Source organism: Xenopus laevis, chromosome 9_10S (genome assembly GCF_017654675.1).
Source record: "Xenopus laevis strain J_2021 chromosome 9_10S, Xenopus_laevis_v10.1, whole genome shotgun sequence".
In the NCBI taxonomy this organism is placed as follows: Eukaryota; Metazoa; Chordata; class Amphibia; order Anura; family Pipidae; genus Xenopus; species Xenopus laevis.
In genome coordinates this window covers 83186013-83213505 of record NC_054388.1, presented here as the reverse complement: position 1 = coordinate 83213505, position 27493 = coordinate 83186013, and the positions used below count along the sequence as shown (strand labels likewise).

At 37.6% G+C, this 27493-nt stretch overlaps 1 protein-coding gene across 1 annotated transcript; it reads right to left on the bottom strand.

The window, feature by feature from the left end:
- On the bottom strand, window positions 1–26707 carry kcnj12.S (potassium inwardly rectifying channel subfamily J member 12 S homeolog). Its single transcript, XM_018237870.2, has 2 exons — window positions 25976–26707; window positions 1–2345 (listed from the first exon to the last, which is right to left on the bottom strand). Exon 2 carries the CDS (start codon window positions 2217–2219, stop codon window positions 954–956), a length of 1266 nt encoding a protein of 421 aa, XP_018093359.1. The 5' UTR covers window positions 2220–2345; window positions 25976–26707; the 3' UTR covers window positions 1–953.
- Between the last annotated feature and the right edge of the window lie 786 nt (window positions 26708–27493).

The following is a 27493-nucleotide window of genomic DNA, read 5'->3' as shown; positions in this document are numbered from 1 at the left end:
TCTTGTTAATATTTTATTTTTTTTAAATTCATATATATTACTGTAAAATGTGAGCATTCCCCATTGGAGAAACAGTTAGTTAAAATTCACTATTTTAAATATTAAAATGTAAATAAAATCTAAGAAATTCTGCTTTTCTTAATGAGTTTGCAAGGGAAATTTATGAAATGTGATCAAATGACATGTATTTTCTGTGTTTCATAGACCAATCCTGTTATTAATTATTTTGGAAAACCACTGGCAAAGATCATGTGGCTGTGAGGGGCCCTGCACATCCACCAGTTCTTTTCTTAGACAAGGACAATTATGTAAAACACATAATACAAGACAGTATAAACATAGCCTTGCACATATATTTCAAAAGTGACCCTGTTTGTGTGGAAGCTTTACTGTCTTATGGGGATTATAAATGATACTAAAAAAATGGCTTTTATTACATAAGGGGGTTAGAATCTTGCAACTTCCCTTATGCTGACAGAATATAGTTTATTTTATTGCTGTTTTCACTATTGCATTAAGTTTAATTCCACAAACTCAGACCTTGCTATAATACTTGATACTGGCTGCCTTTGCCTACTTTGCCCCAGTCCAGTTATTCATTTACATATAATAAATACATTTCAGAGTACTGAGAAACAACCTCTGTGATTTTTTTTTGTGCTTAATCTGCGAGTTTCTTTGCAGTGTTTGTAACTTCCCTGTAGTTTAGATATTATTATATTCCAACACTATATAACACCTACCTGTACTTCAGTCTTTTATAATTAGAACAAATATGCTGTAACAACTTTATCAACCTTATAGAGTCAGCTGTTGTACACGTCTCTCAAATAGGTCATTTTAACAAAGTAATTAAAATATCTATAGATGTTTATATGACACTTGCATTGTTCTGCTTGTGTTACAGAGTTATGAAATTGAAAAATTTGTGTAATAAAGATGTTATTTCAGACTCATATTTCAGACTCTCTTCTGTATGAATACTGGTCTAAAACTACTGAGGATTGAAGTCTGTCAAACTCATGTGTGCTGCTATCTTCATCTTCCTCATCATCTTCATCCCGGTTTATGAATGCCAGCTCATTTTCATAACAAAAGACATTGGTACTGGGAATTATGAATTTGTTCTCCACCAAATCCTTTGCGCTGCATCGGGGAGTTAATGGAACTTCATAAGTTTTGTGGAAATTAGAGTAGTCCACTCTATATTGGCTTCTTTCCTCAAACAGGACAGGTTCAAATCGGTGACCCCACATAATCTCGTTAGCTAAGTAAGAGCTCCGAGCTTGGGTTGTCATTGCTGTAGCTTCCACCATACCCTCCAATATGACAACTATCTCGAATTCAGAGATCTCTAGGTCTTGTTTACTAATCCCAAATAGAGGGCTCTCCTCATCGATGTCATGAACAATTGTGATAGGAGACACCAAAAAGATCCGATCCAGTCCTTTATCAAATCCAACATTCAAATCTATTTGATCAAGAGGGATATATTCACCTTCCTCGGTTATTCTGTTCTTTATAAGCTGAGCTCTCACATGAGCTTCCACTATATGGCTTTTCCTAAGATTCCCAACTCTCCACATTAAGCTTAGTTTTCCATCTCTCATGGCAATCACTGCATTGTGGCTGAAGAGTAATGTCTGGGCTCTTTTTTTAGGTCTAGCCATTTTTGCCATTATGGCCCCAATCATAAAAGAGTCTATTATACAGCCCACAATGGACTGAAATACAACCACGAAAATTGCTAAAGGACATTCTTCTGTCACACAGCGGAAACCATATCCAATAGTAGTTTGTGTCTCAATAGAGAAAAGAAATGCAGCCATGAAGCCATTGACTTGCACAACACATGGCTTAAAATCTGTATCACCTGATGGATTCTCTAAGTCTCCATGAACAAAAGCAATCAGCCAAAAAATTAATCCAAAGAGTAGCCATGATGCGAGGAATGCAAGACAGAAGATAATCAGCATGTATCTCCATCGAATATCCACACAGGTGGTAAACATGTCTGCAATGTACCTTTGGGACTTGTCATCCATATTTGCAAATTGAACATTGCATTGCCCATTCTTCTTTACAAATCTGTTTCTGCATTTCCTTCTAGTATGAATTTTTCCATTGCCAAAGCCATTGACCCCAGACAGAGTGGTCATCCTCAATCTCTCCTCATCAGAGGACACTATGCTATAGGGATTTATCCTACTTGTGCCCATACCTGCACTCCAGGGTAAGTATCAGGTGTCTTATGTCTTTTTATTTTTTACCTCAGGATTCTGGTCCTCTTTGTTTTGGAGATATAAAATTGTGGATATCATTTCAAGTTGATCACAAGAGATGATCTGCAACAGAAATAGAGATTTCTGAAAATCAAGCATGGGGTTATCAATTAGCATTAAACATAAACCACAACTATTATTTTTTGAGTTTTATGGCATTCAATTGCAATCCTTTTGTATTAAAAGATGGGCAATGCATATAAAGGTTGTTTGGGAAAATATAATTTAAATAATAATAATATTTAATAATTTAAATATATAATGTAATATAAACAGGGTGGGCTTGCCTACCAGTGTACTGGAGGTTCTTCCAGTGGGTTCAGACCCTAGTGGAATTGCCATCAGAAAATCCATATATTCCTAAATAAATATCTATACCATTTGGCACTATATACAGGTCTGGACTAAGCATTAAAATATGCCCTGGTATTTCAAGAACACAGAGGCCCAAACAACCTCCCACCAGCCCAATAAATAGTGATTGTGTAGTGTCTACTGCATCTTACAGCAGCTCCCTTGGCATTGGCCAGAGCCCACAGATTGTAGGTCCGGGCCTGACTATATATATATCTAATTTCTGTAAGCATGGGCCCTGGTTATCAAGCTCTTTGGTAGGCCCCTATCAAAATGGTATACATTGTCTTATGTATGGGACCTGTTATCCAGAAGGCTCGGGACCTGGGGTTTTCTGGATCATGTATCTTTCCATAATTTGGATCTTCATACTTTAAATCTACTAGAAAATCATGTAAACATTAAATAAACCCAATAGGCTGGTTTTGCTTCCAATGAGGATTAATTATATCTTAGTTTGCAAATTTTTACAAATTTGAATTATTTGGATAAAATGGAGTCTATAGGAGACAGGCATTCCGTAATTCGGAGCTTTCTGCTAACGGATTTCTGGATAACGGATCCCATACCTGTACTTAAGTTGTTTTTTTTTTAAACTTTAGTAGTTTCCATCATTACAGATAGTCAGGAACCAAAGAAGTGAAATCTAGCAAGTAATTTTAGATTTGTTTTACAACCACAAGCTTTTTAATAGGACAGTATACACCTACATACATACAGCTTTGTTTAGCATGAGCAAAATAAGTAGGAACTTTTCTGAAAATGTAGAATCTTCACTGAAGTGGAATAAGCCAGTGCAGTACTTTGTTGCAAACAAGCTTTATTCACTATGACATGTTTTGGACCATAAAGGACCCTTTTTTTTATTGCCACTCTCCAGAGCAAAATCTCTTAACAATCATTCAAATATCATGTCCACAAAAGATGTCAGACTTACAGCCCCATAATTGCCAGGTCAGCCTATATAAAGCAAAATGAAGTTGTCCAAGTACCCTAAGGTGTATTCCAGCAAGACACATCCAGTGTCGGCCACTAAAAACTTGTTTCAGCTGAGTTAAAAACATCTTTATGGAGTTAGTGTTTAATTGTATACATAAAGGAAAGCAACTGATTAAGAAATTTGCTTTTTCATTGTCCCTTGTAAGCAAAATATGTACATTTTTTAACAGAGCCACACATTTTGGAATTCTTTATCTTTCCTGCAGTTCAGCAGGTACAATGTTTGTAATCTGCTGCTAGAAATATCAGCAATAGTGATGGGTAAATAAATTTGCCAGACATGGCTTTGTGGTGAATAAATTCGCGAAACTACGGCGAAAAATCCGCTGCAACAAGAAAAAATTCTTGTGTGTCAAAATAGTCGCACGCATAAAAATTATCGCGTGTCAAAATTATTCGGACACCCATTGACTTTAATGCATTTAGACAAAAAAAGGAATACATGGGCCAAAATTTTTCTTAACCTGTGCAACTGAAGTGTTAGCCCATATCTCTGGTTGGGGAAACAATTTATGTATGACCTCTGTTGTCTATGTCTACCATGCTTACTCTCTAAATGTCGTCTTTAATCTAATTCAACTCACAAATGACTTGCATTATAAGATAACATAAGGATGGATGGGCTTTTGTTTATTAGACAGAATACTTTTTTTTTCTAACCTGAGAATAATAATAGAGACTTGTTTATACAGCATATGCCTCTTTAGACAGAGCATATATACAATATGTGTTGTAGGGCAAACAGTACAGATTAAGCAGTACCATATTGACATATGGCATAAACATTAAGCCCTCTACTTCCATGCTTCAGCAACAAACTCAATACATGAGCATGCAGGTATATATGTAATAATTTAATAACATCCTAATGACAATGAGTGTAGATAATGCAGCTCTGTGTAGCAGTTCAGCTTTTATTGAGCCCAGTTCATTTAGTAATTGAAATCATCACATAGAGGCTCAGGCCCTGCAGCAGATGATTAGTAAAGGATTAATCAATTTAGCAGGCAATAGGCGGTCCAGCTCCATGTTTAAATACCTGGATATTTTTATACACTCCTTAAAATATTAATTCACTGGGTGATAAATCCAAGGCAAAGGATGAAGATCGTTATAGTAGAATGAGGAAAGATAAATGTTCAGATGAGAGAATTGCTATGCTAGCACTTGTATTACTTTTAACCTTTTATCTGCCAAAATTTAGAATTTACATTGCCAGCAAAAAAAGTTATAGATTTATAGCAATGTACTTTCCACATTTTCACATTTTCTAATGAATGGGAAAAGGTATAGCTAGGCACCATGTGGTTCCACAGTGGCACCGACTGCTGGTGTTTAAAGGGTTACTTATATTTACACACATGAAATACTTGATTTAGAAAAGAATAACATCTGTACTGCTGGAAATCCTCTTATAGTCTAAAGATATTTCTAGAAGTGATGCAATTAATTGTTTTCAAGGCAAATAAATTATTTTGCCCTCAAAATGAAACAGATTTAGAACATTAAGATGAAAAACCCTGATAAAATGAGGGCAAAGCAATGATAACGCCTATGTCTTCTTCACTGATGACTCTCTTTGAAAAATACATTTATCAAAGAGAAAAAAGGAGGGCGACAATGAGCTACTTTCAGCAAATCTTGCTAAATTTGTTTTTAAAACTGCAGTTTTGCAAGTATTATAGAATAAAAAAAAAACAAGGATTTAGTTTTAATCCTCAGGTACTGTCTTATTATAGGAGAAAAGTGCTTGTAATGGGTCAGAGTACAGTAAGTTAAATGACAACCAAGCAATGGTCTCCAATCTATCTGCTTTGAATTAGTTATATAACATTTTCAGTTGCTCTTGAGTATTTTCAGCTTTGGCCCCAGCTCACCTGTCATTTTTTAAATCCTGATAGCTCTGACCTGCTGTTGGTCCTTGGGTTTTTTGTATATTAACCCTTGCAGTGCTATGCGTTAGACTTTCTCCTGCTTTCTACCCTCTTTGTGTCTGTTTCTGTCTTTATATTTGTTCTAAATAGAAGATAATTTTGTTGTTTACTTCCTGCCTGTTTTCCAACCAGCCTCCTCCTTGCTCCCTACACAAAATATTAAGACCTGTTTTCATTTACATTACACTTCTGCCACTGCTACTGACACATGGCAGACATTATTATTATTAAAACCATGTCCTTATAAAGTGCCCTCATATTCTACATTGTTAAACAATATGTACAATGAACGTGCACATTACATACAAAAAACAAAAACCTAAAACCTATAACCGATACAAGAGGAGGTAAGACATCCCTGTCCAAAAGAGCTTAGAAAAGAGCTAGTGAATGCATTTTATATTTATATATATATATATATATATATATATATATATATAATGACGGCTTTGAATAGGGGCCCGAAACGTTGAATAAATCCACTTCTCATTATTTACAAGACCTGTGAGTGCTGTAGCATATTGAAAATATATTTTATTAATCATCTTATTTCTATTATTACTAAACCTCTTTAATAAATGCTTGTATGTCAGTTTTATTGATAATATTTGCCCATTGTCAGCCTGGACCATTGGGGGCCCACCGGGTTTCAAACTTCTTGGGCCCCCGTGGCGCACATGTGCAAACGGCAGCGCGCATCACTGCACTGCATGGAGCCAGTGGATCGGGGAGTGGGTCTGGCCCCTGAGGGCTGGGACCCATCGGGTTTTTCCGCTGGCCCAGTCTGACCCTGTTTTTGCCCCATATATAAGCATATGTGGAAGAGAATATACCAGGGGATATATTTTTATATTACAGTATTTCCAGTACACCCACTCACCACGCTCTGATGAATTGCGTGCATTGTTGCAAGGAAATCTTGGGATTTCCATCAACCTTGCCTTGACAGTAGTTAAAAGGTTCCCTTAATGGCTTGTGTCCATTGCTGCCACTCATTTGCGAGAACAAATACTATTGCTGCTATTTATGCTGAAAGATGCAGATCAAGTAACCCAAAGTATTAGAGATTACAGTACATCCTGTATAGTAAGTGATACTGTCTACAAGAACAATGCACACCATAACCTGTGCATGATCTGCTAAAAGAGAGGGATAGTTTGTGTTTATATAGTGCTTTGCTCTAAAGTTGTGGTGGATGTTAAATAACAGATGCCTGCAATAACACTGGAATAAAAAACATGACTAGGGGTCTGTAAAATGGTAGTTTGCAGCACATTACACTGCATTGCCCTTCCTGTGAGCAATAGCTCATAGCATAATGAAGAGGTATCATAAAGTAACCCAGCACTGAGTATTAGAGATTATAGTACATCCTGTAACAGTATTGTGAGTGTAAGAAGGGCATTGTGAAAGAAGCATTAATTTGGAATTACATTTACTGGTAAAACAAATTCAGCATTGATGGTTGGGAACAGATGTTAAAAATATAGATTAGCAGGCTCATTAATTAATTATGTAGTCTAAAAAATGCAGTATTCAGGCCAATGGAAATATAAAGCAAGGTCATATTTGCCTCTGTTATGCCTGTTTTCTTATAGTTTTTAATGTGGAACTTGTTCAAACCACGCGCTTGTGAATTATTGAACATCATGCACAGAAATGTGGCACACTGAGATTTTAATTATACTTTAACCAGCATAACCGCACCAAAGATTTGTTGCCTTTAAATTCAACAATAATCCTGTCCTCCTGTTTATGTGTTATAAAGGTACTCTGTAGTCATACAGTAGATCATGTTGTATGTAAAAGAACTTTCCATCTGTGGCAGCTCACATATGATTAGTTTTCCACTGAACTCTCTAAAAGATTAAGAACTATTAGTTGAAATATGAAATCTATTATATATTGAGTCAGATTTGCAGTAATACTCTTGATACCTGCTATAGTTGTAGTTATATAATTGTATAATCTTTATGTATCTCAGGATTATAATAAAACTGATTCTCTGAGACAGATTAAACAAAACTCTCTCTTATACTTGTTATTATCACCATTGGCACAAGCTGCTTCTATCATTGTTTTTAATACAATGGATGTTTTATTGGGGTTGTATCTATGGTATAATATGTTGCTAGGGGACTGGCAGCTAAGCAAGACAGCCTAATGAAACAAACTAATCTCTCACTGGGTAATTTTGCTCATTTATATCTTTTCAACCTACCCTCTACCCACTTTTTTTGTAAGCCACAATTTTGATTTGCAATTTATAATGGCCTTGTCCATTAACAACCAACACTGAGCATGCTGGATCAATTTTACTAAACCAGCACATATGTAAGTTTCTCATCTTTAGGGTGCTTTGTTGCCCATGAGAAACCACACTTGCCATCGGTGACAAAGCATCCAAGAAAAATACATAACTGTGCAAAATGATTGTGATTGCACCATTCAAACATCTTTGGGCGCTTGCAAGAAGCATGCTTCCTCATGGGCAACAAAAAACCCTTTAGGGCCGATTCACCAAGGGTCGAATATCGAGGGTTAATTAACCCTCGATATTCGACTGGGAATTAAAATCCTTCGACTTCGAATATTGAAGTCGAATGATTTTAGTGCAAATAGTTCGATCGTTCGATCGAAGGAATAATCCTTCGATCGAACGATTATCCTTCGACCAAAAAAACTCAGGAAAGCCTATGGGGACCTTCCCCATAGGCTAACATTGACTTCGGTAGCTTTTAGATGGTGAACTAGGGGGTCGAAGTTTTTTCTTAAAGAGACAGTACTTCGACTATCGAATAGTCGAATAGTTGAACGATCCTTCGATTCGAAGTCGAAGTCGTAGTCGAAGGTCGAAGTAGCCCATTCGATGGTCGAAGTAGCCCAAAAAACACTTCGAAATTCGAAGTTTTTTTACTTCGAATCCTTCACTCTAAGTTACTGAATCGGCCCCTACGTGTCTCCAGGCTTAAAAATGTTTATTTCTCTTCCTGCACTCTCTTCTTTTCTAAAATAATTGTCACATCCATAAGTTCACAATGATTGAAAATTCATCTCTCACCTTACCTCTCCACACATGATGTTTTAAAGCATTGTGTTTATAGCTCCTGCTAACTCATCCTCTTCACATACAATGCCTTCAAATCCCACTCTCAGGGATAACAGCTGGACATATTTCTTCCCAACCTATCCCAGTTCTGTCAATGACATGGTTCCTTACTCTACTGTTTGACTGTAATCTTCATTATAGAAACCTTATTCCTATACCACTTTTTCCTTTTTCTTGTGTCTTCTGACATTGGCTCACCTACTGCCCTCTCCTATGGGGGTCTATACCTCCTACTGGAGACAGGAGGTGGGGTAGGATTCCATCTTATTTATCAAAATTCACATTTATGAGGTTTTAGGTTTTTTGCTTCTAATAAACCCACAGTTTAAGAAAACTTGAATGTTTGTTTATTCATGAAAAATCAGAATGTAAAAAACTCGATTGAATACAATCATATAAAAAAATTGAATACCTCAAATTTGTCGCGTTTATAAATTTAGGGAAATTTGTAGATTTACAAATTATAAGATCACGTATATAATCTTGTTAATAAAATATTTAGTTTTATAATTACTTTTTCTCATTGAGTGGGATTATATACGTGAACCCTTTATACTGGACTCCGGACCGCTGAGTCAGGACATACGGGAGATCTTTTTTATATATGCAAAAACGGAGACGCTGCCATAATATTAATCGATCAGCAGAGACCATCTATTAACTGCACGGCAAGAGAACCACTAACAGCGATTGCATAATAAAGGCTCTATATGTCCGGACAGCTTGGTAAGTGTAATTGCCCGCAGGGCATAACACGAGTTTCGGTCGTTATTGCACTATATAGTTTTATTTACCAGATATACAGAAAACCGGCTTCCTCTTTAATTACGGGCGACAACACACTTCCGCGATAAGCTAATTAACAAGAGGATCGCTTGTGAGTACAGCCGGTTATCTATTCATTCCCCTGAAAAGAGCTACTACACTATATACTGTATTTTTACATTTAGGTACCGGGGCAAAAACTTATTATCTCCTAGCGCACTGAACTCTGCATATATATCATCTCCAGAACCACCACACTGAGCACCGGAGCCCCTCAAGGCTGTGTGCTTAGTCCTTTACTGTTCACTTTGCTGACGCATGACTGTACAGCCACGCACCGCACAAATCACATCATAAAGTTCGCTGATGACACGACCGTGGTGGGTCTCATCAGCAATAAGAACAAGTCGCCATACAGAGAGGAGGTGCAGCGGTTAACAGACGGGTGCAGAGCCAACAACTTGTCTCTCAATGTAGACAAAACAAAGGAGATGGTTGTTGACACGGACATTTACACCACTCACTGCATCGGTAAAGCCACCAGCATTGTGGCTGATCCAACACACCCCTCACACTCACTGTTCTCATTCCTGCCATCTGGAAAAAGGTACCGAACATTAGGGCCCTCACTACCAGACTGTGTAACAGTTTCTTCCCCCAAGCCATAAGGCTCCTGAATACTCAGGGACCGGACAGATCTCTTACACTCACACCCCATCTCACCTTACTATATACCACAACGTTACATAGCCACTGTACGCCATTGTATAAATAAATAGCCATTGGATACAATTGTTCTCTATGAGCACATCTGCACTTTATCCTGTACTTTATCATGTTCTTACTACTATCATATCACAACGATACACCCATCATGTCTGACATTTAGCATTATTTACTTAACATATTACATCTGCTGAGTCTGCACTGTCTTGTCCTGTCCCTGCACTATGCTGTCCTGTCTTGCAGGAGTTGCATATTTTTGCACTTGCACTTTTTGTCTGTTGTCCGGTACATCTATGTTGTGTGTAGCACCATGGTCCTAGAGGGATGTTGTTTTGTTTCACTGTGTACTGTACAAACGTATATGGATGAAATGACAATAAACTCACTCTTGACTTGCTATTTGTCTATAATGTACTCTAATAAACTTGTAAAGTGTAATCATGTCCCCTCTCAAGCCTCTTTTTTTTACCAGAGAAAACAATCATAATCTTGATAATCTTCGATCCCTCTAACCAGTTTAGTTGCACGTCTCTGCACTCTCTCCAGCTCATTTATATCCCTCTTAAGGACTGGAGCCGAAAACTGCACTGCATACTCCACATGAGGCCTTACCAGGGTCTTTTACATACATTCACGCTCGTCACTTTCGCGGTGCATCTTTTTTTCACACACTTTTTTTCCGTGCATCCACGCGTGCCTCTTGGCCAACACAACCGACCAGGCTTCCTAGAGCACCCTGGCTAGGCTGGCCCAACGCTGCATAAACATACCCTTAAATGGCACACATAGGGAGCATAGGGCTGGCAGAATATGGCACACACAGGGAACATAGGGAAGGCAGAGTATGGCACACACAGGGAGCATAGGGAAGGCAGAATAAAGCAGGAGACAGGGACACCTATCAGGACTCTAATGGACAGTTCATACTGTGCTACATATATTGACCCAGTGCTGGTTTATACAGGTGTGAACAGGCGTAAACAATCCAGGTACCAGTTAATCAGTGTCTGAACAAGGGCATGCTAATACTAGCATATCCAGGCCACTGTTTATGATTTCCTCAGACACACTAATATCAGGTATAATGCCTATATGGATTGGAAGGAAGCTGATGCAATTCCAGTATTTAAAAAGGGAACTCAGTCTTGCAATTACAGACCTGTAAGTCTGACATCTGTTGTCGCCAAGCAATTTAATTTAAGGGATCACCTTTAAGATTATGTTCTGGAGAATGGTATTATAAGTAATAATTAACAGGGCATTATAAAAAACAGATGTTGGACAGATTTATGATGAGATTAGTAAACCGTTGTATAGTAAGGTTGCAGTAGATCTGTTCTACTTTTTGACAATTTCATACAGTGCCACGCAGACATTTGCTTTTTAAAACTTATGTATTTTGGTCCACTTTTATTTAATTAGTTCCTTAATGACTTGGGAGTTGGTATTGTAAATAATATATCTGTGCAGATGACACAAAACAATGCAGCTGATTAAATTCATCCAATGAATGCAATGAGACCTTGACAAACTGGCAGACTGGGCTGCACTTGAGATTAAGTGCTAATAAAAAGGGTTATGCCTTGCTGTGTAGCAATGGGGGACAACTGAAATAGGGCTAAATGGTGCAGGTTCAATAGCAGATAAAAAATAAGCTCTGTAGAACACAATTACATTCTACAGATCTTGTCTTCTATATGAGTAACCTGCAACAGTGCATTATATTTTAATTACTTTAAATCACTTTCTTTTTTTGGTGTTACTGTTCCTTTAATATTATTTAAAAAGGATAGAGCTGAAGATGATCCAAGGCAGTATGTTGCATCAAGAGGATTAATGAGCATGTCATTAGTAGTCTAATCTTATGAAAGATGACCTCTTCTGTTTGAAAAAAAATTGGACTTGAGATGACCTTGATTTAGAGCGTTCAGCAAAAAAATTGGTACCATTCAAGTGTTATTTCACCCCAAAGTACGTAAAGCATAATCTGTCAGTATAGCAGTAATAAACAGTCAGCACATAATAATAAAATATATTGATCTAATAAGATGACGTTTAAAGGGAATATCAACCCAAAAAATAACATTTTGAGTAATATAAAAAACACAGTTCTAAGAAACTTTGAAGTATACTGCCATGATACAGGCTTGTAAGAGTTAATAAAGCAGGCCAATGTATCATGAAAAAAAAATCTGCCACTAACAGCAACAGATTGTTAAAAGGCCTCTGCTCTGTATAGTCTGAAATCAGCCATGTGTAAAGGGATCACAACCTGTGATGCCCTACTCTAAGCCATGGCTGATAACTTCCTGATAAGAGCCATGCCATGTGGGGGAGTGGAAGCCCGTGGAGGGGGTGCATAGCAAGAGCCCTTATAGGTGATGTGTAGGTCATACTATAACAACTCAAATATGTTTATCCTCACAGAATCCAATGCTATAAAAAAACTGGTTATGGGTTCAGTACAATATTAGCTTTCAAAGGAAACCAAACATGGTTTGTCACTCAGTTCACCAGATGGGAATATCTGGGCTGGGGCAGGTCCCACAGTATTGGTGTTTAGTATGTGTGGAATCCATACAATAAATCATAACCAATGAATATGACATAATTTCTCCACCATGTGCCTGTTAGGGGTTATGGTTATTATATTCTTGGTCCAGTCTCTACTGACAGAAAGGCATAAAAAAAATGAAGCTGTGTCCTGTAGTGATGTGCGGGCTGCCCCAAAGCCCTAGGGTTGAGCGGGTTTGGGCCGACTTATGCAGTACATCCTCTGGGGGTCTTTTGCCCCTCTTCCACCTCCACGTGTGCCTTTTTACATACTCATGCAGATCCCAATCCCTTTCATGACATCACAGCGGGCGGGTGCGTGTATATAAGACCCTAACGCTGGGTTAGGTGCGGGTTCGGGCTGGGTCGGTAGGGGTTGAGTTTTTCTTGATCCGAACATCACTAGTGTCCTGCTAGGCCCCATTTCAGTGGGGGCCACCTTTACACACCTGTCTTTACTGGGGAACTAAGACTTTGACCACAAGTTAAGTAAATGCTGCTTTCAACAGCCATTTAATTTACTAATAAATATGTAATAGATATGCATATGCAAAATTATGTTTTCTTTCATAAGGCATTTTTTTCTGAGTTGACATGCCCTTTAAGACTTTTTCATATGTACCTCAAGGTCACTAAATTACAAACAAAATATGGTACAAAGAAGCCAAACTAAGTCAGACATACAAACTGTAACAATACAAAAAAATGAAATAAATTTAAGCAACCAGAACAGCACAATTCAAGCAATATTAGATAGCTACTACCTGATCCATGTAGTCCTTTTTTGAACTGTAATATGTTTTATATGTTTTTCCAAGATTCTTAGAGTCAACACTTCTTTAAAAGAACAGACGCAGTTGGAAAAAAACATTGGCGTAAATCACAGTGTCCATCAATGTTAAAAGTCATGTATGAGCAGTATTATGATCCAGTACCCATGCTTTTATTGCTGTCAGAAACATTGGCAGAAAGAAATAGACAAGAGAGTAGATATGAAAGAGGGGGGAAATTAAGTATTGTAAAATTAAGTCAAATAAAAATTAAAAACAGTATGTTGTTGCCGTGTTGTTTACCCTAACAAGCTTTATGAATCAAGATATGGTGCATTAAGCAGTGGAATCATCACTAAATACTAAGGAGAAGGGGGGTCCTGGGTTGAATGTTGTATAATTTTGGTAAAGCACGCAGAGTTTGTATGTCAGCTCTATATCAGTATAGCAGGAGTGCCCATACTTTACTAATGTGAGGTCTACTTTTAGTGATGTTGTCCCATTATGATCTACATCCATAAAAGCTGTGTTAGCATTCTGTTCCATGGAAATATTACTTAAAATATTGATTTATGGCAAAATCTATATTGCAATATTTAACAAACAACTATTTCTTATGTGACCGTAACATAATAAATATCTGAATGAAAAGCAGGAAACAGGAGGGTGATATAGACAAGCTGCTTGTTCTACTGATCTACTGATCACCAGCTAAAGGTCTACTGGTAGATCCCTATCTACCTTTTGGGCACCCCTGCAGTAAAGGATAATAATAACAATACTACCATGCTGTGCGTATGTGAATTTATCTTTATTTACATGTTCACAGCAACTACCTTTTTCTTACTGATAATGTTTAATTCAAATTACATAAACAATGAGGGGGGTATAAAATGAAAAAAACAAGGGCATATTAAATCCAATGATCTCAGCATAGCTTTGGGGTATATTGATGATATACCAACTTCCACAGCAGCACAGAAATTTCCCATCAGCCTGGATAAGCAGTTTTAGAAGCATGTTGCCTCTGCTTTAAATATTCTACATTCCCTTCAATGTTTAAAATAATTCCTGATGTTCAAGCGTTTGTGAGCTAAACACTGATCTCATCATACCTATACAGTATTTACTAAGCAATGTCCTACCTGAGCTAAAGGAATCCAGTGTAGCTTCTGCTCAAAAATGTAATTAGACAAGCACAAGTATTAGGATTGCAATGGGCTTACACATGTATTGTAATTTGGAAATGTGTCATATATTAGTTACCAAATTTTAAGAATGGGCTCAAGGTCAAGGGAATTTTTTGGTCAGAAAATGATATGCCTACCCTTCTAAGGTTTTTTTTTTTACAAGATTTAGAAGAGAAATTTAATCTACTGTACATACCATATTTACCTTTGTTAACCTTTATTGTACTTATGACCAATGTGCAAGGAAATATTAAGAATCAACTATGGGAATTAAATTAGATTACAAATGTGCAGCTGTACTAATTTAATCCAATTTCCAGCTTGTTCTCAAAAATCTATTTCAATGAAGCTCTGGATAAACATACATCCTAGGGCCAAATCAGCATGTCCTAGTTAGGCTGCAATGACCCTGCAGGAGATTCAGCTCTTGCTGTGCCTGATACAGAAATGAATGACAAAACTGATGTCACCTACATTCACACAGCACTCATTTACACTTCAGTGGTCTGTTATGTGCCAAAGAATTGAATGTATATATATACAAAACATTTTATTGTGATCAATTGTTTGGTCTATACAAAGAACTTTTTCAAGATTCAATGCATTTTCTGTGTTGTGATTATGCTTAACTTTAACTCTGCACCCAGGTGATTTACTTTTAGCGAGTGCCCTCCAACTGTATCCATCCACTGGCATCACTGAAGTTTAAGCATATTAGTGCTGCATACCTCCCATATCTGGACCTCCCCACGCGACAGTCCAAATTTTAACAGCTCAGCCAGCAGTCCCAGATTGTTACTGGAATGCCATGACTTTTTCTTTGATCTCCTGCACTGAATAGCAAGAAAAAGATACAATTCTAAAACTTAATTGGCTTTTTGCAGAGAGCCCAGAATATGTGACAGGTGCACTTAGATACTTTTGTAACAATTTAGAAACAAGAAACAATTGAGATAAGCAGGTCTCTTGTAACACATGAGAACCACAGAAATGTGTTCAAACTTTCATAACCTGCCACATTTTGTAAAATGAGCATGGTAATTAGGGGGTGTGGCCAAAAAACAGGCGTGGGCAAATATTTTTGTCCCTCTTTCTGTTCCAAAATGTTGAGATCTTCCATCACAGACAGAAGGGCTCTCTGCATGAACACTAAGGGGTCTGTCTGGGGTCTTTACAAACCCATTATAGTGTGCCAGCAGTTTATGTTCTATATTTTCACAATCTGTTGGGGCATGACAAATCATGCCACTGTCAGTCAAAGAGTTAAATGAATCAAAGAATCCCTACATTTTAAAGTACTTTTAGTATCTATAAATGACAAAGTTCTGAAAGGATCACCTTCAGGGGTTATTGAACCCAGGCCAGAAGGACTGCACAATTTCATGTACAGTAGGGTGGGGGCAGAATTAGACTGTCCTGAAAACCTACCTCAAAGTTTTTCTTGAGAGCATCACAATATCAGAAGTCATCATCATCATCATCATTTATTTATATAGCAGTGCTTTATAAGTGTGAGGTTTCCTTGTAATTCTGGGGAAGCTTTGCAATTCAAACTGATACTCATGCTCAAGTGCCAATTTCTCATTCTACTGCACAGAAATTGCTCTTGACCTAGAATTTTGTCATAGATTGTGGAGTCCAAAATATGTATTTATTTTTCCTTAGTTTGTTCATTTTGCAAATTGTTTGGAAATTCTGCATGGACAGTGTCTGTGACAGGTGTATTGCTTTTAAGGGCACATTTGTTTGTGATGTTTCAAATGGTTGATGCTTTGTCATCAACTATGATAACACCATGATGTTGAAAAATTGAGACCCTCAATCCAAAAGCATAGCATGAATTTGAAATCTCTCTAGAGCAGATTTTAATAGAAGGGGATCCTTAGGGGATACTGTCATGTAAAAAATAAATTTTTTCAAAATGAATCAGTTAATAGTGCTGCTTCAGCAAAATTCTGCACTGCAATCCATTTCTCAAAAGAGCAAACAGATTTTTTTATATTCAATTTTGAAATCTGACATGGGGCTAGACATATTGTCAATTTCCCAGCTGCCCCTGGTCATGTGACTTGTGCTCTGATAAACTTCAATCAATTTTTACTGCTGTACTGCAAGTTGGAGTGATATCAGCCCCCTCCCTTTTCCCCCCCAGCAGCCAAACAAAAGAACAATGGGAAGGTAACCAGATAACAGCTCCCTAACACAAGATAACAGCTGCCTGGTAGATCTAAGAACAACACTCAATAGTAAAAACCCATGTCCCACTGAGACACATTCAGTTACATTGAGAAGGAAAAACAGCAGCCTGCCAGAAAGCATTTTTCTCCTGAAGTGCAGGCACAAGTCACATGACATGGGGCAGCTGGGAAATTGACAAAATGTCTAGCCCCATGTCAGATTTCAAAATTGAATATAAAAAAATCTGTTTGCTCTTTTGAGAAATGGATTTCAGTGCAGAATTCTGCTGGAGCAGCACTATTAACTGATGCGTTTTGAAAAAAACATGTTTTCCCATGACAGTATCCCTTTAGCTTCACAGGGCAAACACTGTAAAAGATGTATATAAAAGAAAAAAAAAGTCAATCTAACCTAATAAACACAAGTTTACACAATAAGATCAGATAGTTACATCTATAGCAGGCAGGGCCGCCATTAGAAATCATGGGGCCCCGTCTAACAACAAATATATTTTTTAAAAACCTTGGCACCAAGGTCCCCCTTACAAGTTAAAAAAGAATTAAGGCCCCATAAAATCTTTTTTTTTTAAAAAAAAAAATTGGTGGCTGGGGCCTATAGAGTATTACAATAAAACATTGGTGGCCAAGGGATTAAAAAAAAACCCCACACTGGTGTCAGTAGAATTGAACTCGTGGCTTCAGGACTTCAATTATAGCTGTTTTCATGACTTCGGGTCTTTTCTCCACTTCAGGACTTCAGTGTCGGCTCCTTTCGTGACTTCGGGCTCCTTTCGGGGACTTCGTCTGTTTTGCACTTCCGCATTTGGCTGTTCAGGACTTCGATCGGGCGGCATGGCTTCAGAGCTGTCAAGGGGGGCCTGGCTCTTCAAAAAGTGCAGCACTGCCGGGCCCCTCTTCAGGCCCGGGCCCGGGACACTTGTCCCCCCGTCCCCCCTTGATGGTGGCCCTGATAGCAGGGCCAGGCAAAGCCAACCGTGTGCTCGAACGTGACTGCGTGCCAGAGGGGAGGGGAAAGTGAAGGAGGGGAGTGATGAAGAGATGAGGAGGGGGGTGAAGGTGAGGGGAGGAGGAGGGAGGGGAGAGTGATTAAGGGGGGAGGAGGGGTGAGTTGAGTGAAGGAGGGAGAAGTGATAAAAAGGGGAGGAAGGGTGGGTTGAGTGAAGGAGAGGGGAGGAGGAGGGAGGGGGTGAAGGAGGGGGGAGTGATGAAGAGGGGAGGTGCGAGGGTGAGTGAAGGAGAGGAGGAGGGAGGGGAGAGCTACAGAGGTGGAACGAACACAGAATAGGGGTAGGCAGAAGACTATTAATAGGTACCCACTAAGCTCCCACTTATCGTTGCACCCTAGGCAGGTGCCTTTTCTGCCTACCCCTAGGACTATGTCAAATCAACTGGACTTGTATCTTTTTTCTTTTTCCTTGAAGATGTTTCACTAGTCATTCAACTAGTTTTCTCAATTCAGAATAGTTACATAACTTTAACTGGTCATGAACTGTACATGGACTTTGACTAATATAATTATATTTTACAATAAGGTCTAAACTATTCTGTAAATGTTTATATGTTTAATAGCAGTCTAAATAATATAGAATATTTAATGAACCAATATCTAGCTAGAGGTTGTAAATCTGTTCACACAAATACACTAATAATTCTATCTGAAAAACTATTTGAAATAATCAAAAAGCTGTTGGTAAACCAGAAATACTAAACTTCTTTTCAATAAGTCATGTTCAATAAAATGCTACAGGGGTACTTTTTCCTTGCCACAAGTCACTCAGATCTTCTGGAAGCCTGTCATTTTACATTCATCTGGATCTGTCTTTTTTTTTTTTTTTTTTTCCAAGGGCAAAACACATCATTTCTGGTGGGGGAGAAACAAAATAAATAAATATATAAGTTTCAGAGAACACTGAATGTGGTTGAATGTAATTATTTCAACCTGCCAGCTTTCAGCACTGCAGCATTTATTAATTAGTCCACTTTGCGTCTGCATAAATACAAACATTCTGCTTCTTTGGTTGACTTATTTAACTTTTAGGAATTTAAACTGCAAGGGTGAGCTAAGTGATACCAGCAAACGGCAAGTTCATTGATTTTGATTATTATAAATGATCCAGAAACCTGTTATCCATTATGGGAAGGCCATCTCCCATAGACTTCATTTTAAACAATTAAAACATAGAAAAAAAAATGATTACATTACATGTAATTATAAGACACTACCTTAGAACTCATATATAGCAGTTAAAGTTGCAACCAGAGAGAGAGAGACATTGAAATACAATTATTTAAATGTCATAGAATTTCAGTAACAACTTTCATTTAACTTTCTCTTTTAAGAACTTGCAAGAGAGTAGCTTATGGCCTATTAAAATCCTTGGTGGTTAGTCTTTGGCTGTACGTCGACTTGTGTTTAAATCATCAGGATTAGAAAAATCAAATCACATTTTTTTCTTGATGTTTTTGCTTGATATTATAGGATATAAGATGTCATTTTGCCTAGGTGCAGCAACCCATGGCAACTGAGAATTAATAAAATTCTTTGTATGCAGATTCCCGTGGGAGCCCCCACTCTGACTGGGATGGATTCTGTTCTTGAGCTAGCCTTGGTACTACCTTGACCTTGAGGAAGAACCATCCCATTGGTTATTTGATCAGTTATTTGTTTTCCTGTGCTGTGAAGAGATATCTCTATGCTCTCACAATGGTAACACCCTTTCTTACAATACATTATTATTATGCAATGCATAATAGCCTAATGCAATAACAAATTTACTTTAGTTGTAGTTATCTATAACAGCCAGTCAGATGTATATTAGCAGACTAGTAGTGCTACCTGTCTTTTGGTTGCTATGGAAATTAACCACTTATGTGCTGTAGATTGTAACATGTATGATCTGCAGCTCTGGCTAACACAGATCATTAATATTCTGATCTAGGGCTTTTACAGAACCCCCTGGGTAACAAGCCATACAGTGAATATCACCCAGTCTTACCAGTAGCCAATGGCAACAGCATGTAGGCTATTATGACATGTTATTAACCTCCTATGGTCCACTTAAATATTTCCCCCCACATCCACCCCTTAACATTTTATAATTTTGCACATTTTTTTTCTTGTACACAGCTAATACATACACACAACCCCTTTCCAAAAATGCACACAAACACACTTTTTGTTTTAATTTTATCTCTCACTTTTTTCTTTCTTTATGGGATGTGTTTTGCTTTAAATGAGACATATAGGATAGACAAAAAAAAACCTAATTTTGTAGGCAATTATGAATAATATATGGTGTTGGTTTCACATTGGGCTAAAAATGAATACTACAGCTATGGGACCTGTTATCCAGAATGCTCGGGACCTAAAGTTTTCTGGATAGCGGATCTTTCCGTCATTTGGATTTTCATACTTACAGGGGCAGATTTATCAAAGTTCGAAGTGAAATTGAGGGGATTTTCAAAGTTAAAAATTTCGAAATTCTAAGTAATTTCTGGATACTTCGACCATCAAATAGGTTACTACAACTTAGACTTCGACTTCAACCTTCCCTTCGAAGTAAAATCGTTCGACCAATAGATAATCGAAGTACTGTCTCTTTAAAATAACTTCGACTTCAATACTTGGCCAACTTAAACCTGTCGAAGTGCTATGTTAGCCTATGGGGACCTTCCAGAGCATATTTCTAAGTTTTTTGTATTCGAAGGAAAATCGTACGATGCAAAAAATCCTACAAATTGGACTTCGAATTTCATAGTATTCAATTCGATGGTCAAATTTCGAAGTATTTTCCACTTCGAAAATCGACCCTTGATAAATCTGCCCCTGTGTCTACTAGAAAATCAAGTAAACATTAAATAAACCAAATAGGCTGATTCTGCTTCTAATAAGGATTAATTATATCTTAGTTTGGATCAAGTACAAGGTACTGTTTTATTATTACAGAGAAAAAGGAAATCATTTTTAAAAATTTGGATTATTTGATTATAATGGAGTATATGGGACACGGCCTTTCTGTAATTCGGAGCTTTCTGGATAATGGGTTTCGGGATAACGGATCCCATACCTGTATCTTTAAAAATGGCCTCTTTATTGGAGCTCCCCATAGATGTTCACTGCTCTCTGTCTGTATTTCAATTCAGGGGTGGGCATGTCCTAATGGTCCCTGATAGAAGCACAGTAGAAGGAGGGCAGCCAATCACAGCCCTGCATTCACACAAACAAAGACAGGCTTCAGTTCCCTATCAGGTCAGCCTAGTTGCTCATTGGTTCCTATCCTACAGTGCAGTGTGCCGAGTGCCACCAGCACCCCTGCACAGCCAGAGAGTTCAGTGAGCTTGAAATGCAACAGATGGATGGGACTAGTAGGAATTTTGCAGAAATTTTCAATAAAGTAACCAGATAAAAAGCACATTCAAAGCACATTCCTTCTATAGCTAAAAGAGTAAAATGCACTGGTACATTCTTGTTTTTTACATAATACGTCCCCTGCCCCTCATAAATATAGCGTTGCCAAATATTTGCTTTGATAACTCTTTATAAAGTATTATGCATAGACCTCAAGAAGGCAAATTGTCAAGCCTACTAGCAGTAAGGTTAGATCAATGAATCTCTCGTGAGCATGCTAAACATGAAAAAAAATTGTTTAGGCTCGCTACTGCCTAGGGGTTATGGTACAAAGGAGCAATTTCAAAACTGCTCATCTGCCCCTAACCAAGAAAAGTTTAGGGGGTTATTTACTAAACTCGTTTTTTTTCTCATATTTTACCAGAAACAAACTCGACCTAACTCCCATGTTTTTTTTAGTTTATATTAAAAAAAATTTGAGGTTTAATTCAAATCATACCACTTTATAGAACTACCGCTCTAAAAACGTGAATTTATCGAGTTTTCGAGGGAAAACCAGTCAAACTGCCAACATTTGTGAAGGTTAAAAGCATCTTCAAATGGTTAAAGGGACAGCTGCCATTGACTTTTTCACTAATTCGACAGGTTTTAGATGGAGTATAATCAGATTCAGACTTTTAGCAGCTTTAGGGCATAATAAATCTTGAAAAATGTTATTCTCTATAAATTCAAGTTTTTTCACTAAAACAAATCTAGACTAGAAAAAATAGTGATGGCATACCAGGAGATTTCCCATTGACTAACATTTGGATCACTGCATGTGAAACATATTACGCACAGCGATTCAGGGGAACTTTCTAATTTGCAGGAGATTTGTCGCCCACAGTTGCTCAGCTTTACAAATCTCCTGGTCTGAAACTGCCCTTAGTACTTTCAGTCTGTCACTGCTCCTGATGTTATGGAATGGAAATTGCCCTTCATGACACAAATAGAGCAGACCTACACATAAAACCCCCAAGCATTACTAATTTACTAAAAGCTATTAGGACAACTTTTGATGTAGCAAAATGGTTGTTTGTGATCATTTTTTTTAATATTGAAGTTAGTTCACCTTTAAAGGGATACTGTCATGGGAAAAACATTTTTTTTCAAAATGCATCAGTTAATTCTGCACTGAAATCCTTTTCTCAAAAGAGCAAACAGATTTTTTTATATTTAATTTTGAAATCTGACATGGGGCTAGACATTTTGTCAATTTCCCAGCTGCCCCAAGTCATGTGATTTGTGCTCTGATAAACTTCACTCTTTACTGCTGTACTGCCAGTTGGAGTGATATCACCCCCCTCCCTTTTCCCCCCCAGCAGCCAAACAAAAGAACAATGGGAAGGTAACCAGCTAGCAGCTCCCTAACACAAGATAACAGCTGCCTGGTAGATCTCAGAACAACACTCAATAGTAAAAACCCATGTCCCACTGAGACACATTCAGTTACATTGAGAAGGAAAAACAGCAGCCTGCCAGAAAGCAGGCAAGCACAAGTCACATGACCAGGGGCAGCTGGGAAATTGACAAAATGTCTAGCCCCATGTCAGATTTCAAAATTGAATATAAAAAAAATCTGTTTGCTCTTTTGAGAAATGGATTTCAGTGCAGAATTCTGCTGGAGTAGCACTATTAACTGATGCGTTTTGAAAGAAACATGTTTTCCGATGACAGGAAAATGGATAATTCTATGCAACTTTTAAAATGGCCTTTGCTTTTTCTTTTTTACTTTTTCCAACTTTCAAATGGGGGTCACTGACCCCATCAAAAAAACAAATGCTCTGTAAGGCAATAAATGTGTTGTTATTGCTACTTTTTATTACTTATCTTTCTAATTAGGCCCTCAACGTGAACTTTGGTGGAGTTAGACAAGGAGAGATGTTGCATTTTATTAACAAAGCCCCATAGTGTGTTCCCCACTGGCAGAGTAAAACCTGACACTGTTTATGCAGCCTGCTATAGACTTGAATGACAGCCACATTTATCTACTGATGGTAGTATATGTGCCATTAGCCCCTTTGCAAGCAGAAGTGTTGGTAATAGGTAATCAATGCCTCTATCATTCAGATAATGTGCAATTGACTGATATTTCATTGGGCAAGTACTCTTATACTGATGGTTACATTCAGAGGGGTTTGGATTTGTAACCAAAATAATCCTGCGCTTATTGCACCAATTACATAAACAGAATGAAAAACTAAACGTAGGATAATGCTCCCTCTGAGGGGTGTACTTATCAATGCAGAAGAACGGTGTTATCCAAAATCTCTGTACATCCATAATATACTGTCAATGTATTTACACTAACACAATACAAATGAATTGAACTGATGCAAGGTGTTTTCAGTCAAATGTATGGAATCATTTAGTATTTAAAGAACAACTCATCATTCTTGCACACTATTAGGCTGACAAGAGACACACAACCTGCTAATACATCACATGGAATGTTGCCTTTGTGTGTTTATGAATGCAGACTTCTAAATAGTAAGGAAAGTCATAACAGTTGAGTTACTGAATTGAACTATGGCTGTTGCTACAACCAGTTACATAACATGACATTGCCATAAAGACACACAAACATGCACACTCTAATTAAACGTACTATGAGCCCTATAAAGATGCCCTCAAAGTGTTCTCTTTATGTGTCCAGGTGCACCAGAGCTAAAGCTGTGCAGTCTTATGCATTACAAGTATCATGGTAATTTAGATTGACACACACATCCATCAAGTTCATCCTGTCTGTCCAAAAGCAAAAAACCCTGCCTATCTACTAGCAAACTGAAGTTTCTCCTGACTTAAAGAGGGCAATTAGATCAGTCCCTGGATGAACTAAGTTAATTTCAGTAAAACCTCTAACTTGGTGATATACTTGAAAAAGATCCTGTGCAGCTTGAAACATGTTGTGTGCTCAACAAAAGCACTTTGCATGTGCTTTTTGGTATCTGTACCCTACCTTACTATTTTTGACTGTTTGATTTGAATGGGAGCAAGGGAAGAAGATACACAAGTATTTATATTCGTAAAGGGCTTACATACCAGCATATACTACAAAGCAATGATTTCTTGACACTATCTAATGTACCTGCTAACTGGTGGTTCTGGTTTGCTTGATTCTTGCTGTAGAAGCCCTTGTCAGAAAGATTCAGCCAAATCCTGAACCAAATCCTTGTTTTGGTGCATCGCTAAAAGTAACATATTTAAGGGTTGTATGTCAGTAACTTATTGCATTATAGCAATACTAAACCTCCATGATGGGAATCTTTGAGCTACCTTCCACTTTGCCAGAATGGTATACTGATTCCTGCTGCAATCTAATATAAATTGTTCAGCATGAGCGGTGTTCATTCTTATACCAACACAAAAAAGGGGTCAGTGGTGCTGAGAATGCTAGTTGCTGCTGGAATAATGACAGAAGAGATACACTAATAAGAAGACATGATACATGAGGGAGACACACCAAGAAATGCCATAAATCAGGAGAAAATAAAGCAAATATTAAAGCACTAAAGAAACTATAGCTGCAAAGCTATAAGCACATAAATGAATAAAAGAAAGTCATCAATCAACACAATTCAAATGTAGAAATAAAAAAATCGTATACACCATATAATGCTACACAAAAAACAAAGTATTGGTTTATTGCAACATTATACAGATGCCATTCAATGGCTTTACATTAAATAAGTAGCATTATGTTTGTATTTTCAGATTTATGTAGAATGGCAGAGCTAAGACCTAAATCTAAGGTCTGTTGAACCATCATTTTTGGTCTAACTGACATTAAAGGGCAAGTCAACCCAAAAATAAAAATGTGCCTAATAAAAGAAAATAAACACAAGACTGAGCTCCCAACAAAGAAGGGTCTGTTAATCAGCTGCCTTGTCTTACATTGTATCAACAGTCTGAGCCATCAGGGCAGAGAACAGAAAGGGACAGACACTGCTTTCAATAGCAATACACATTCATATAACTTAAAATCCATAGAAAATTTGTAATGAATGTATATTGCAAAATTGCTTAGAATTATGCTGTTTTAATTAGGCAAAAAATTTTTGGGGGGGTTGACATTCCCTTTAAACTATAATACAGGTCAGTACAGTAGAACATCTATCTGCTATGTTTGATGCTGAATTTAAGTTGGGCTCTACAATCATATGTATGGTCAATGAGACAGAAAGAAGGTTACAGAAAGAAGTTGATGAAGCTATTCTGGCAACAAGTTGATCTACTGTAACAATCTGTCCTTTTGGATGTGTGACAATAATGACATTTGGTCCAGCTGCTATCCTATAGCAAATGTTGGCCTAAGGTCAACAGAGATTATTTTAGAGTATTAAACTCTAAAGCATGACCTTATCTTTCTCATTTTTCTAGTGATGCAGATAGGACATCTGGTACAAAAGTGTTATGTGAAATCTAAAAAGAAATATGCATTGAATTGCTATTACTCAGAGTGGCCATGTCCTACGGGGAAAATTCTGATCTAGTTTTAATATCTTATTTGATACCATCTTCAAAAGCAATGTCTAATTAAAACTTCATTTAAAAAACTATTGAAATGATGGACGGGACAAGGTAAGGACAACCTGGACAGTGACACCAATTTGTGAAACATCAGAGGCATTGGGTTATTATATAGAAGGTAATCTCACACACATGCACATGAGTGATGAAACGTTCATATGGGCATTCCATTACTCACCTGTCACATAAAGTTTGAATTGAACTCTGGTTAGAAATCCATGTAGTCAGTTGGAGGAGAGCACCAGACTTCAGGGCAGAAACACCCATTATATTTCACAAAAGATACTTTGAAGTTGCCAGTACTGCCATGGAGCTCTTTGTGCTGATACAAAACATTAATTTAGATTAATTTAGGTGTAGGGCTGTGCTGTCCATACATACTTTCTTTTTCTGTGGAGCATCAAAATTTCAAACCTTCCATGTAGAACTGATGGTGCGATTGTCTTCTGTGTTTTTTCCTCTGTTGATGATGATGTCTGACTAGCTGTGCTCATCTGTTCCAAGCCCTTAGATTTATCCAGCTTTAGAGCACTGCACAGGGATACAAGGGCTCCCACGAGTCTCCACTCCCTCCTACTGCTCCTGCCATGAACAGCAGCTAATACCTGCAATTCCCTGCGTCAGCACTTTGCAACTTTGGCTCTGAGGGTCCCTAGTAATAACTTCAAATTAGGCTTACTCTTATCTTTCCTTTTTGTCCTTTCACATTTCCTTTTGAGTGCCATTTCTTTTTTCTCTTGGCTACCTTTTTCTACTTCTCCTCTCCTCTTCATCAATTTTCAGCATAAGGAGTATCACACGCATCTTTTTTTTTCAGTGAAGCTATATTTAGCATTTCAATGCCATCCTGCTCTCTGTGTCTGGCTCTTCTCTCCCATCCTCCGAGATTGTCCGTTCCCTGGTTTCTTCAGTCTTACCCCTCCCACCCAGCAGGCACTGTCTCCTTCATCCCTGCTGCTCCCTTTCCCTGATACCACTCACACATATTATATTTGAGTAAAGAAATGTGCCCATACGCTGCCAGGTTTCACGACTAGACAAGTGAGAGAATGTTTGATATAAATTTATAAGTAAATGACCAGATTTCAGTCTGTTAAGGGTGAAAATAACACCAGTTATCCATATTTGTTGTGACATATATTGAGGATGAACTGGCAAATGCAACCAGTTTTTGAAAAGAAAATGTGTCAAAATATTACTGTGCGTACTGTGTTGGTTTTCTTTTCATTTTTGCTTTTGTATTATTTTATTTATTTATTATTTGCTTTTATCGCTTGATTTCTCATTATTTTTAGGTTACTTTACTATGTCACAATTCTTGTTCTTCTCTCTTTCTTGCTCCCCCTCTTCCCTCTCTCTTCTTCATAAATGTTCTAAAGTTTTCAATAAAAAACATAAATGGGTATCCTCTGCCTAAATGTCATCTGTAACCTATTCCTTGCCATACTGTTCAGCATTAAATCCTTCTCTGCCAGAGGGTAATAGGTACTGCCCTGCTAAATAATATATCCCTTTCCAGAGAGATAACAGTATCACCAAGGGGCTAATAACAACCAATCCAAAAGCATGTGGAAGAGATAATACAGCTAAAAACCCTTGTTACAAAATATGAGCATCAAGAAAATCAAGAACGCCTTTGTCAAACAGTCCAGAAGAAGCTAAAAAGGGCTTGTCAACTTCCATGCAGTTTAGATCA